Below are 13,268 nucleotides of genomic sequence, written 5' to 3'. Positions count from 1 at the left end.
CTTTCTTCTTCACAAGTGTTTCTTCCCACTCCCCTCTCATATCTGTTTCCTGGAGGACCTAAGCGGACACAGAGGTAGGTCTGATTATTTCCCCCAGTTTACAGAAATGGGGCGACAAGACACAGAGAGGCTAAACGACCCACCAGACCTTGGGCTAGTAAGTGGAGGAGCCAGGATTCAAACTCAGGCTGCCTGGCTCCGGAGTCCATGAGCTTAACCACCAAGCTGCTTCGTGGCTCTTCAGCACATCATCCAGAACTGACTTATTTTTTGTTAAAGACTCTGCTCTAGGTCCATACTGTCTTGATGGTGCTGTAGGAGGTGGTTGAACAAAGGTGCAGGGGACAGAAAGAACAGGAACATCTGCCTTCCTAGCCCCTCACCCAACTCCTAGGGCCACATAATCTGAGGTGGGTTTAATGCTTTCTCAAGGCACCCGGGTCTACCTGGGGAACAGGGTGGGTCCTTCCAGTCTTTTCTTAATCTCTCACCCCCTGGGCGACACATCCTTGAGATTGTTTAGGATTCTGCCCTGGCCGGTGTGCGTGTGTGTGTGTGTGTCTGGCACTAAGGACGAAAGTGGGCCATAGATGGGGCCTACCATTCCACGTGTCACTTTCAAAGTAACCACTAAAAGCCACTTAAAGGCAGCAGCAAACATTCAGCTAAGAGGAAACAATAAAGTAAATGATGACCTAACAATTCAATGGACAGCTAGACAGTCATTAAAATTGGTGGTTTTAAAGACTGGGCAGCCTCCTGGACAACTATGGGTGAGATTATTTAAAGTGCAGAAAGCAGGATGCAAAATTGATATCCTAAACTCAATTGCCTGAAACACACGCAGACAGCCTGGAAGGGCACACAAAAATAATGATAAAAATAGTAAAACTCTTGGCATTTTCAGAAAATAGTCACTTTTTTTTTCATTCTTATAGAGAAGAAAGGGTCCATGTTAAGTTACAATTTTTAATGCTGCCGAGTCACAGATCTGACTGGTGGTGGGTCAGGCAGCAAAGAGTGAATTTCTCAGTGCTGCGCATGTGGTTTCTGGGGTGACCCGAATTCTCTAGTGATACTGAAAAATTTTAGGATTTTCGAAAAATTTCTCAGCATATATGCACATAAGACGAAAGGTCCATCATAGTGAGGAACCTCTGAGTTATCAGAGTGACTATACAAAACTTTAAGAGGTCTTTGTATTTACTTTTATAATAAGATGTTTTATGCCTGAAATGCTTCAAACGTAAGCACACAAAAATATTGGAAAGTTTCTATATGGCGATTATGCAAACATAGCTGCTTACATTTGTGTGGAACTTCCAAGTCATTCACTGCTGAATCAAAGGTCATTGGATCCTTTTGTCTTACAGAGTCTCAGACCCATTTTACAGATGAGGAAGGTGGAGCTCAGGGTTTAGAGAACTGCCCAAGCCGACACAGCCAGAGTCGCTGGAAGTGAGACTTGCTTTGCCCGGGTCTCATGACAGTGCCCTTTCCGTCCCATCACTTGATGATGAGGTGACTTGGGAGCCTGGGTGGCTCCTCACCTTCTGCCTGGGCCTCCAGAAAGAGGTCGGCAGTGGCTGGGAAGGGCCAGGCTGGGCAGCTGTGACAGCTGGAATGGAGAAAGTCCATGCCCGCATCTCCACCAGCTTTTTGGCAGGGAAGGTGGTGCTCCACGGCTGTTTTGCATGATGTGGAACAAGAAGTCCACATTCTACCGTGTTCCACTGGGCAGTTTGTCTCTAAGAATGACTGCCGGCAGGGGTCAAACTATTAACTGGCCTGGACCCTCCTGGCAGCCCTCCTGTGTCCTCAGTAATTGCTAAGAAGAGACGTTCCTAGCAGGTAGCATTGCCAGATGAAATAGAGGATGGCCAGTTAGATTTAAATTTCAGATGAGCAATAATTCTTTTACTGTAAATATGCCCCAAGTATTGCATGGAATGTACTTATGCTAAAAAATGATTCGCTATTTATCTAACATTTACATTTAACGACTGTTCTATATTTCTCTTTGCTAAATCTGGTAACCCTAGCAAGAGAGGCAGAGGGGATCTTAAAGTTGGCAGGCGATGCACTGTGGAGGAGCGGGCACTGCCAGGCCTGGTGGCCCTGGTCAGGGTGTCCCCCGTGGGCGCCTCAGTCTGGCCTGGCTTTAGAACCCAAAGGGGCTCTAGGCTTTGAAATAGGTGGACCTGGGTGTGAATTTAGGCTCTGTCACTTAACCAGCTCTGTGAGGGCAAGAATTTAAGTTCTCCCTGCTTCATTTTTCTTCTGTCGAACGGGGCAATAATGATCCCTATTGCATAATGCAAGCTCTTTGAGGTAAAGGTCTTCTATTCATCTGCATCTCCCCAGTGGTTTTCTGCACAGCAGGCCCTTAAACAGTGTTTACTGATGTGAGTGGCGTGAATTCTAGAACCGGGCTATGGAGATGCTGAATTAAGAACTATGGAGATCTTAGAAATCACTTGGTTCAGCTTCCTTTAGATGACTTTTTAAGGCCTGAAAAGGTTAAATGAGCCTCCTAAGTTCACAAAGCAAATTCGGTGGGATCAGCAGGGTAGAAAAAATAGCTTCTAGATCAGAGGTCACCCCGGGTGGTACCAGCTCAGTCACCTCCCAGCCTGGTTGCTTCCCCTCTGTTAGCTAGTTACCAAGGTCTGGAACTAAGTAAGTGTATAACTAACTTTAGGTTAGCCCTTTACCCAAGCAGGTGAGCCAGCACTTTTTCCTCTGCCGTGGGAGTTGCATATGTCCTCTGTAGCTGTCTTCCCTGTTCTGACTTTAAGATTTTTCTTGGAGGTGAAATGTCAAGGAAAACAAAGTGGTTTCCTTCTTTTCACTGAGCACTGGATTGAAGCTGGAAGAAAGATGAACCTCCTGGTTCGGAAAAATCTTTTATTTTAAATTTTTTTGGGTACGTGCCCCTAGCGGAAACCGAACCCGGGACTCTCTGGTCTGCAGGCCGACACTCTAACCGCTGAGCCAAACCGGCCAGGGCTTTTGGGAAAATCTTTATCTTGCATAGCAATAGGCACACGATGTTACTCAGAGAGCATCTGGGGGTCTGGGAAGGTCGTGGCGTTGGGTCACACTGTGGACACAGTTCACTGTCCCTCTCAGGGTGCCAGTTATGCCTACCACACATTTCTTTGGAAGCTCAGTCAAGCCCGAGGGTGAGCTATCCAGATCCTAGGCGGGGCACTCTTGTTGACCACATGTGCATAGAGTGAGCACCTCTGTGCATACCACCTGGTGAAGGCTGATGATTTATTAGCTGCGAAAGGATGATCTTGAGAGGCAGGGAGACCCTTTGACATCCAGCTGGGCTGGCGATTCCACTTTCTCTGCTATGCAGTAACACCCAAGGCACAGTTTACCAGGCTCTGTTGATAATCTGTTCCCATGTTTGTCTCCCCCAGGCTGACATGATTCTCCTCCATCCCCCCATCAGTCAGTTCCACAGAGATTCACAGAGCATCTCGTTGGGAGGTGAACCCATCAAGGTCAAGACTCCCGCCAGGAGAATCCCTCTAGTGCTCAGGGGCCATTTTAAAGCCACTAACCCCTCCCCCACTTTCCCCACCCCGCAGAACCCTTAGCATAGAGTGGGTCGAACACTGGGCTTGGGCTCAAACCTGGGGGAAGCCATTTCTGCTCCAGGACCTTTTCCCATGGCATCAAAGGTGCTGAACTAGAAGTATGTCAAGTCTCCTCTAACACGGACAGTCTGTGGCTCTGCTGTGTGTGGGTGAAGCAAAATGCACTCCGCAGTCTGCATCCAGCCCTGCCAGAGCCGAGCGCAGGGGCGCTGCCTGGTGGGGGGGGGGGCCCTCCCGGGGGGCCCCTCCCCCTGCCCATTTGAACCAAAGTCACGGAGTGTCCCTTCTTCATGGGCTCACGGCCTCATGTATTTGTTTTTCCAAACCTCGTTGGTGTGTCAGGTAAAAGTGACTCAGAGGTTCAGGGCTGCAGACCCAGATGTTTTCCTTCAACAGGAAGCCTGGGGGTGTTTTCTCTGACTTGAAAGCTCCTGTTGCCTCAGGAGGTGTTACAGAGATGCACACACAGATGGTCGAGTTGTTCTGAACAGCACCCTTGCTGCACTGGCACATGGCTCCTGCTCACTCTGTGGGGCACGCACCCCAAGACTTCCAAGGGAAAACTCTTGCAAATTGATTCATTTTCCAAAGAATGATGGTGTGTCAGATCACAGAGTAAATCTACTCAAAAAGACATAAATCACCATCTTCCCAGTGTTGGTCAGTTTGTGACTTAGGATTTTTGTGTCCTGAGTTTCTTTTAAAATTTATTTTATTATTCTTATTTATTTTATTTTATTTTTTAAAATTTATCTTTGTTGTTGAATGTATTACAGATATTCCTCATTTTTCTGCTATTGACCCCCTCCTCCCCATTCCTGTCCCCCTCCTGACTTTCCCCACACTGTTGTCTGTGTCCATTGGTTATGCATATATACATATAAGTTCTTTGGTTTATCTCTTCCCATCTCCCCAACCCGCCTTCTTTTTGAGGTTTGTTAGTCTAACAACCTATTTGTACTTCTTAATCTCTTTACCTTTTTCACCCATTCCCCCAAACCCCCTCCCATCTGGCAACCAACAAAATGTTCTCGTTATCTATGATAATGCTTCTGTTCTGTCTGTTCATTTTGTTTGTAGATTCAATTGTTGTTAGATATGTGTTCATTGCCATTTTGTTTGTTCATAGTTTTTATCATTTTCTTCAAGAAGACCCTTCAACATTTCATATAATAATGGTTTGGTGGTGATGAACTCCTTTAGCTTTTTCTTGTCTGGAAAACTCTTTATATGGCCATTGGTTCTAAATGACAGCTTTGCAAGATAGAGTAATCTTGGTTGTAGGTTCTTGCTTTTTATCACTCTGAATATTTCTTGCCACTTCCTTCTGGCCTTCAAAGTTTCTTTTGAAAAATCAGCTGACAGTCTTATGGGAACTCCCCTGTAGGTAACTAACTGCTTTTCTCTTGCTGGTTTTAAGATTGTCTCCTTGTCTTGAACCTTTTGCATTTTGATGATGATGTGTCTTGGTGTGGGCCTCCTGGTGTTTATCTTGTTTGGGACTCTCTGTGCTTCCTAGACTTGTATGTCTGTTTCCTTCACCAAGTTAGGGAATTTTTCTGTCATTATTGTTTCGAATAGGTTTTCAATTTCTTGTTCTTTCTCTTCTCCTTCTGGCACCCCCCAGATGCGAATGTGGACACGCATAAGTTGACACTATCCTCATTTTTTTGAATTCTTTTTTCTTTTTGCTGTTCTGATTGGGTGTTTTTTTGCTTCCTTATATTCCAAATCGATGGTTTGCTTCTTGGCTTTACCTACTATACTATTGAATCTGTGTAAATTATTCTTTATTTCAGTTAGTGCCTCCTTCATTTCTGACTGTGCATCCTTCATTTCTGACTGGTCCTTTTTTATGCTCTTGAGGCCCTCACTAAGTTTGCTGAGGTTCTCTCTAAGTTCGTTGAGCATCCTTATAAGCAGTATTTTGAACTCAGCATCTGTTAGGTTGCTTATCTCCATTTTGCTTAGTTTTATTTCCTGGAGTTTTTTTCTGTTCTTTCAGTTGAAATCTGTTTTGTTGTCTCCTCATTATGGCTGCCTCCCTGTGTTTGTTTCTATGTATTACTTAATGAGAGGTATGGGGCTAGCTGAGACCAGATGCTGCTTGTTTGAAAGAATTTAGGAAAACCTGAAGCAGGATCCAAGACAGGCCAATCCTATGGTAAAGCAACTGGCAACAGCTTGGGTGGGCCTGAAAGTTGGGTGGGCCTGAAAGTTGGGTGGGGCAGGGCGGGGCTACCAGTGTGAGCCAGGTTGCTGGAGTCCCAGATATGGCAACTGTCTGCCGCCCCAGGGAAGGGCTCACCAAAGGAACAAAGGCCTCTGACAGCATGTCTGTCCAGGAGAAAGCCCCCTCTCCAGCCCTCGCTCCAGTGCCAAACAGCTCAGTTCTTCCCTGTATGTCTCTGGCACCCCTCGAGCTGCCTCCCCTCCAAGCTTAGAGGGAGAGAGTCCGATAAGTCTGTGCGCGGGCCCTTTAAGGAGCTGCCTGGGGCTCCAGCCGCCTCAGCCTCCCTGAGCCTCAGTCCCTGCTGGTTTTCCAGCCAGAAGTTATGGGGACTCTCTTCCTGGCACTGAAACCCTGAGCGGGGCACCTGGTGTGGGACGGGGACCCCTCAGTCCTCAGGAAGGACCTTCCCAGCCGAGGTATCCTCCTGATTTTTATCCGCCACACGTGGGTGTGGGACCAGCCCCTCCTCCTCCGCCCCTCCTACCAGTCCGGATGTGGCTGCTTCTTTAATTCCGTAGTTGTAGGACTTCCATTCAGCTTGATTTCAGGGGTTTTGAATGATGGTTGTTCTGTAGTTTAGTTGTAACTTTGATGTGGTTGTGGGAGGACGCGGTACTGTGTTTACCTACCCGCCATCTTGACTGAAAGTCCTATTATTATTTTTGTGTTAATCCTCACCTGAGGATATTTTTTCTATTGAATTTTAGAGCAAGTGGAAGGGCGGGGAGGAAGGGGAAAGAGAGAAAGAGAGAAACATTGATGTGAGAGAGACACATAGATTTGTTGCCTCCTGCATGACCCTGATCAGGGCCAGGGATTGAACGTGCAACCTAGTATGTGCCCTTGACTGGGAATTGAACCCGAGACACTTTGGTGCATTGGCCAATGCTCTAACTACTGAGAACACTGGCCAGAACATGTCCTGAGTTTCCTCAGGAGGGTCTGATGGGAGTTCACCTTTCTTTGGGGTGGTGGTGGGGGGTAGGGGGCTGTGGAAATAGCATCAGTACATCCTAACTTGATCCCAAAGGATCCAAGGAGCCTGACTATGCGAAACACCGACTTTCCCAGTCTGCCCTACCCAGTCTGTAACACAGATACCTGGCCTCTTGAAGCAGTGTGCCATGGTGGAGCCCGAGACCTGGGTTCAAACCCCAGCTCTGACACTAGGAGCTGTGCGACCTGACGTGAGTAGCTAACATGTATCAGTCTCAGTTCTCTCGTCCATAAAATGGGGAGAACAAGATCTCCTACAGCTGTCCTGAAAATTCAATGACATTAAAATACGTAACCCCAGAAGTATGCCTGGCACACGGCAGGCGTCGGGACTGGTCTTAGGGGACGGGTGAGAACTGCTTCTCCCACCCTTGCAGTGTCGCACGGGTGGCAGGCTGTGCTCCCCTCTCAGCGGGGTGCTCTGGTCCTTCCGGACAGGGTGGGGCAGGCCCAGGGGAAGCTCTCTCCCTCCCACAGCAGCAGGGAGAGGTGACTCAGAGGCCTGAAGCCGCAGGGGAGAAGCAGACACTTGGAGTAGCTGTAGCACATTAGCCATTGCGAGGATCAATGAGGTGCCGGTGTTGAGGCACTGACAGCGGGTGTCCACCCCGCCTGCTTTCTGCGCTCCCTCTCACCCAGCGGGCTGCCTGACACCGCCGGAACGCTCAGTACATGACTTTTAAATAGATAAATAGATTTCATGCCAATAAATAAATTTAACTTGTTCCACAAGTGAAGAGAAAGTGTTCACAAAATAATCTTCATTGAAAAAATTAGAACAAAATTATGGACACATTATGATTACAACCAGACAAATCTTGGATGGGAACACACATGTAGCATTGAGGGAGAAATGACATTTTCTTTTTCTTTACTTTTTAAAATACGTGTTTATTGATTTGAGAGAGAGAGAGGAAGGGAGAGGGAGAGAAAGAAACATCATGGGTTGCTGTTTGCTCGAACCCTGACCAGGGATTGAACCTGCAACCTGGGTATGTGCCCTGACCGGGTATTGAACCCGTAACCTTACAGTGTATGGGACGACGCTCCAACCAACTGAACCACACCGGCCAGAGCTTCCCCCACTTTTTAAAAACAAGGTTTAAAATAATGTTTTAAAGTTACTTCAGTAATAAGAATTCTAAAAATCAAGAAATGACCTTTATTATAAAGCGATGAAAACCCAGGCAGGTGGCGTGGTGTGGCGCGGACTAGGATCCCAGCCCTGCCCTTCCAGCGGAGCTTCCCTGGGTCTCAGTTTCCTCAGCTGAAAACAAGGGGCGACAGCGAATGCTCTACTTACACTCAGTGGCTCTCGCGACCCTTTAATATAGTTCCTCATGTTGTGGTGACCCCCAAGCATAAAATTATTTTTGTTGCTACTTCATAACTGTATTTTTGCTATTGTTATGTCTTAGGCGACCCCTGTAAAAGGGTCGTTCGACCCCCAAAGGGGTTGCGACCCATGGGTTGAGAACCGCTGACTTACAGGGTTACTCTAGGGCTTAAGCAGAGTGGTCTGTGCAAAGGCCACGGCCCCGAGTGCTCACGGTTTCCTGCCATCTTTTCTGGTGAGTTTGTTACATGTTGGGGTCAGCTCTAAACGTTAGCACATCGCTGCTGGGTGCTGGGCCTTCTACAGCGCAGCATCTTAGTGCACCTGCTAGAGGCCACCAGTACGCTTTCAGGGGACGCAGTGTCAGACTCGAACTCAAGCTGTCTCGATTTTTGCAGAGAGCTAGCTGTTAGGAGACAGAGTGAAGGTCTCGATTAAACCCAGCTGGAGCACAGCAGGAGGTGTCAGATGGGAATAATAACAAACACAAAGCCTGCTACATGCATGCCCAGTTTCACACATGTTCCTTGTGGCCGAGGGACAATTTCAGTAAAACCCATGCATCTGGCTCTGGGGAGGGACCCACAGTGCAGAGCCAACCTCGAAGGCTGTTGTTGGGCCACCATCCAGCCTCCTGCCTCCTAGGCTGGAGGGGCGGCACATGGACAAGAGCTTTAGGGGTGGAAGAACACACAGAAACCTTCTGGTCCTGCCCCTCATTGTACAACAAGGGGATCAAGTCTAGATTGGAGCCAGACTCACACAGCTGCCAGGGGTACTGAGCCCAGCATCCCTGCCTCCCAGTCCAGTACTTCTCCCTCTCCCCTGGTTCTACCTCCTGCCCCCACACTCTCCAGCTCAGAAGCAAGGTCTGCCCCGCTGTCCCTCGGTGACTGTACCTGTGGATGAAGCCTGAATAAGCATCATTCCTCACTAGGAGCTTGTGCTCCTTCGGTTCAGAAGCAGACACGTGCGGTGTCCAGGGAGGAGGAGGCCATGCAAAGTCATGGCAAGCTTTCTTGAGAGAGGTCACCATAGAATGCCTATAAGTATAACCTATTTGCCAATATGAATCAAGAATCTAAAAAAATGACCATTTCCTTTGCCTCAATGTTTCCATCTCCAGGAATTTATCCTTAGGAAAAACTCAGTGATGGAAACAGACTGATGTACAAAAATGGGTATCAGAGCATGGTTATATCAGCAAGAAGACTAGAAACTGCCTAAGTGTCCCTACAGTGGAGGGTTTCTTATGCAAATTGTGGTGTGGCTGGCAGCGGGCTAATGGCCTGGGAGGAAGCCCCTAATGACAGACATTACACCTAAAAGAGCAGGATATGGAACTGTGTGCACAATAAAAACCCCGTTTGTCTTTATAAATGCTTTGGGGAGAAAAGGTTGGAAGGAAATTACCAAAATGCAGACAGTGATAAATACTGGTTGTGTGACTGACATTTTATTTGATTATTTTAATACTTCTCTGGATATTCTCAATTTTGAAAATATAAACACACACTCATATTGGACTCAGGGATAAATGTCCTTAAGGAGGAATTCTTAGATATTTCTTCATATTCCCTGACACAGAGACACAGAGCTGAGACCACAGACACGCAAAACCCGTGTCCCAGGGTGGTGGTACTCAGCTGCTTAGACCCTACGCCACCTGGAGTGCTGCAGGTGGACCTCACCCACAGCTTGGGTCCAGATCTCCCCCTGGGTCTGCAGGACACTCAGTGGCCTGGTCCAGATGGTTCAGCCCTTGGCCCTGGAGCTTTGAGTTTTAATCCTTTCATGGGCGCAGCTCACCTCCAAAACGCTGAAAATAGCCAACAGCCCGGGAGCCATTTGCCCTAGTGGCCCCTTCACTGAAGGAGCAGAGGGAAGCCTGAAGGCACGGACGCCGCCTGGGGTCCTGGAGCAAGGACGCAGGGGAGGCTAAGCAGGGGTTGTGGGGAGGGCCTCAGGGCGGAGGAGCAGGAAGCCAGCAGTGGAGAGGGGAGAGGAGGGCGGGAGGGTGGGGTGGCAAGCAGGGAGGAGAAACGGCTTCCACTCCACAGCTGTGTAGAGTCAGTGCCCTGGTGAAGGGGACCCAGCAAAGAAATGGCCCGATGCTTTGTAGATATAACGGCCCCGCAAAGGTGCTCCCCACCCATCCCAGCCGCCACCTTCTGGCCCCAGAGCTCCCGGCCCAGGCAGTGCATTACCTCATTGTTGGTGCCCACGTCCAGCAGGACAGGGAGGCACTGCTGCGGGTTGACCCCTCCGCACGCCGTGTACAGGGCCAGCTTGCCCACGGGGATGCCCATGCCGTAGCAGCCCAGGTCCCCCAAGCCCAGGATGCGCTCCCCATCAGTCACCACCACGGCCTGAGAAACAAAGCAGGACGCCATCAATCACCAACAGTGCCTCCTGTGACAAAGCTGGTCTCAGCAGCTCCAGCATGTCGGGCCTGCCGGCTGCTGCCTACTGCCTCCGCTGGGGAATGACAGCCTGTCTGGGACAAGGCCAAAGGGTTGCTTCAGCTGCAGGGGCCAGGCTGCTGAGGAGCCCCACTGAGGTGAGATGGCAGAAAGACACCTGTCTGGCATTCAGAGGTTGAGGTGGGGGCTCCAGAAACAGCTGGAGGGAAAGCACACCTACTCTCTCTCAAAGAAACCAGGCAGACACGCTCAGCCTGAGATTTGGGGGGCAGGGAGGGAAGGAAACGAGCAAAGGAGATAATGAAAAACAAGTGTTCCTGCTGCTGCTACAACCCCAGGGTTTAGAGACCTCGCTCTCGGGTCTGCTCCTGGAGTATAATAAATCCAATGTGCAGAGGACAGAGCTCCCGTGACATCTGCTGGGGTCACCGTTTCACACGAAACCAGATGATTCGCAAGCTGTACTGGGATTGCCTTTGTATTTTAGCAGATGCTGATGAGGCTGATGGTGATGATGGAAATAATTATATTATTATGATGGCTATTCATTTATTCATTCTTTTTTTTTTTTTTTATCCTCACTCAAGGACATTTTTCCATTCTTTGTTCAGGTAGAGTGGGAGGGAGAGAGAGGAACAGAGAGAGAGAGAGAAACATCGATGTGAAAGGGACACATCGAGTGGCTGCCACCCGCACAACCCACCAGGGCCGGGGACAAACTGCAACCGAGGTACGCGCCCTCAGCGGGAACCGAACCCGGGTCTCTCAGGACCGCAGGCCGACGCTCTAACCGCTGAGCCAAACCGGCCAGGGCTATTCATTCTTTTAATACATATTGATGAAGCACCTGCTTTGCATAAGACACTGTTCCGGATCCTGGGGGAAGGAGCCTCAGTTTGCTCATCTGTAAAAACAAATGTGCATGAACCCAATCTTAAAGAACTAAGGGGCCCAAAGAGAGATGGCACATGGATAGTTATAACTATGACTCTGGGAGGAAAGCGTGAGCGCAGCGGAACAGGACAAGGGCAGCAGAGATGAGGGGTCACATGTACCAGACCTTGGACAGGTGGAGACTGTCCATCCGGCTGGGAGAAAGGCATTTGACACAAAAGGATATTAAGATCCAGGGTAGACGTGAGGGATGTAGGCCGTGTTGAGGAGGATGTAGGGCATGAAAAGAAAGAATGGGAAATCAGGCAAGAATTAAACAGTGAAGAGCCTTGAATGTCAGGCCAAAGAGAGCCTTTCCGGTGACCATGAAGTTGTTTATAGGTCACCCCAACCTGCTCACCATCACTGGTTCCCTCCATCTCTAAAGGAGAAGTTTAAGGGGCCACCTATCCTTTCATGGGAATTGGTTTTGGGTCACACATAGCACCAGCTCTGAGTTACGGATGTCCTGGCTGAGCCCACGCGTGATGCCCACAGGCACCATAGGGGTCAGTTTGATCCATGAAGGTACAATGCTGGGCACTGGGGATAAAAAGATGAAGACCCATCAGTACCCTGTAAGAACATGGTCCAGTACCCACAGCATCCATGGCGTCTCCTCATTTCTTTTCTCTCTCTCTTTAGGGGCGACTGTACACCCGGGCTGTGCTGCCTTTTGGTAGAAGTAGGTGTAAAGATTCTGAAAAAACACCCTTTCACGTGTAGAGATTCTGAAAAAACACTCTTCCACTTCTGAAGAGGGGGCTCTTCAGACCCACAAAGATGACCATCCGCTGAGATTGGTCTGCTGCCTCTGTGGAGAGCGCTCACATCCCACAACCCACAACGCGCCTGACCCTCCCGTGGCCCTGGCATGTGGGCAGGCGAGACTGTTATCCCCGTTTCACAGCTGAGCAAACCGAAGCTCTCAGACCTTCATATTCTCTATATATTTAAGTACCAGCCACATGCCAGGCACTGGGCTTGATGTTTCCACATCAGTTATCTCAGAAAGATTAGACGACTTACCAAGGGCACGCTGGGATTTTAATCAGGCTTTGGGTTCCTGGCTCGGGGCTCCTACCACCCCATTCGACTGGTCAGAGCACCTGTGCTCTCGGCAAAGCTCCGCCCTGCCTCAGTGGCACCCTCTCCTCAGCCTGCCTGTGACTTCATCCTGGCAGCCCCTCTGGTGGAACCTGTGCCCGCGTGCTGCCCCTGGGTGCCCAAACTCTGGTCATTTCTCTACCATCTCTCCTAATCAAAGCTTCCTTACTCTGGTCCCATCCCCTTAGGATTTCTCTCTGCTGAGGGCCAGTGAGTAACATGGAGTTAAATCAACTACTGTTCCATGGTGTTAACCCTACAGCTTTAGAGCCTTTCAAGATGGTAACAGGGATGCAAGGACGCCCTCCCAGCCTGGAATGTCCCAGGACACTCGACTGCATCCCTACTCCTCTAAGGACTGTCTCTCCTCCATCTGTCATCTACTCTCAACCCTGCTGGGCTCGTGGCGAGGTCATTGCAACGGCTTCACAACCAGACCCTTGTCTTTCTTTCATCCTCTCCTGCCAACCAATGTCACATTCATTGTCTAGAAGCCCATTTTCATTGTGCCATTCCCGGGCTCAAAGACCTTTAGTGACTTCTAACTGTTCATAAAATACAGCTCAAAATGCTTAACTGTTGAATAACTTGAACCCACCATACCCTCATCTCCTGCTACTCAGCTGCAC

General features: G+C 49.1%; 1 protein-coding gene across 2 annotated transcripts in view; it reads right to left on the bottom strand.

Moving 5' to 3' along the window:
- Positions 1–13,268, bottom strand: part of ME3 (malic enzyme 3) — a 203,166-nt gene that overhangs the window by 50,241 nt on the left and 139,657 nt on the right. For both annotated transcript variants that reach the window (XM_036259756.1, XM_036259755.1), the window contains one exon: positions 10,384–10,545. In XM_036259756.1, coding sequence (XP_036115649.1) covers positions 10,384–10,545 — 162 coding nt within the window. The remainder of the gene's footprint in view (positions 1–10,383; positions 10,546–13,268) is intronic.

The sequence above is a fragment of the Molossus molossus genome, unplaced genomic scaffold (assembly GCF_014108415.1).
Source record: "Molossus molossus isolate mMolMol1 unplaced genomic scaffold, mMolMol1.p scaffold_m16_p_13, whole genome shotgun sequence".
In the NCBI taxonomy this organism is placed as follows: Eukaryota; Metazoa; Chordata; class Mammalia; order Chiroptera; family Molossidae; genus Molossus; species Molossus molossus.
Note: the sequence above shows the minus strand (reverse complement) of the source record. Positions and strands in the feature narration are given on the sequence as shown.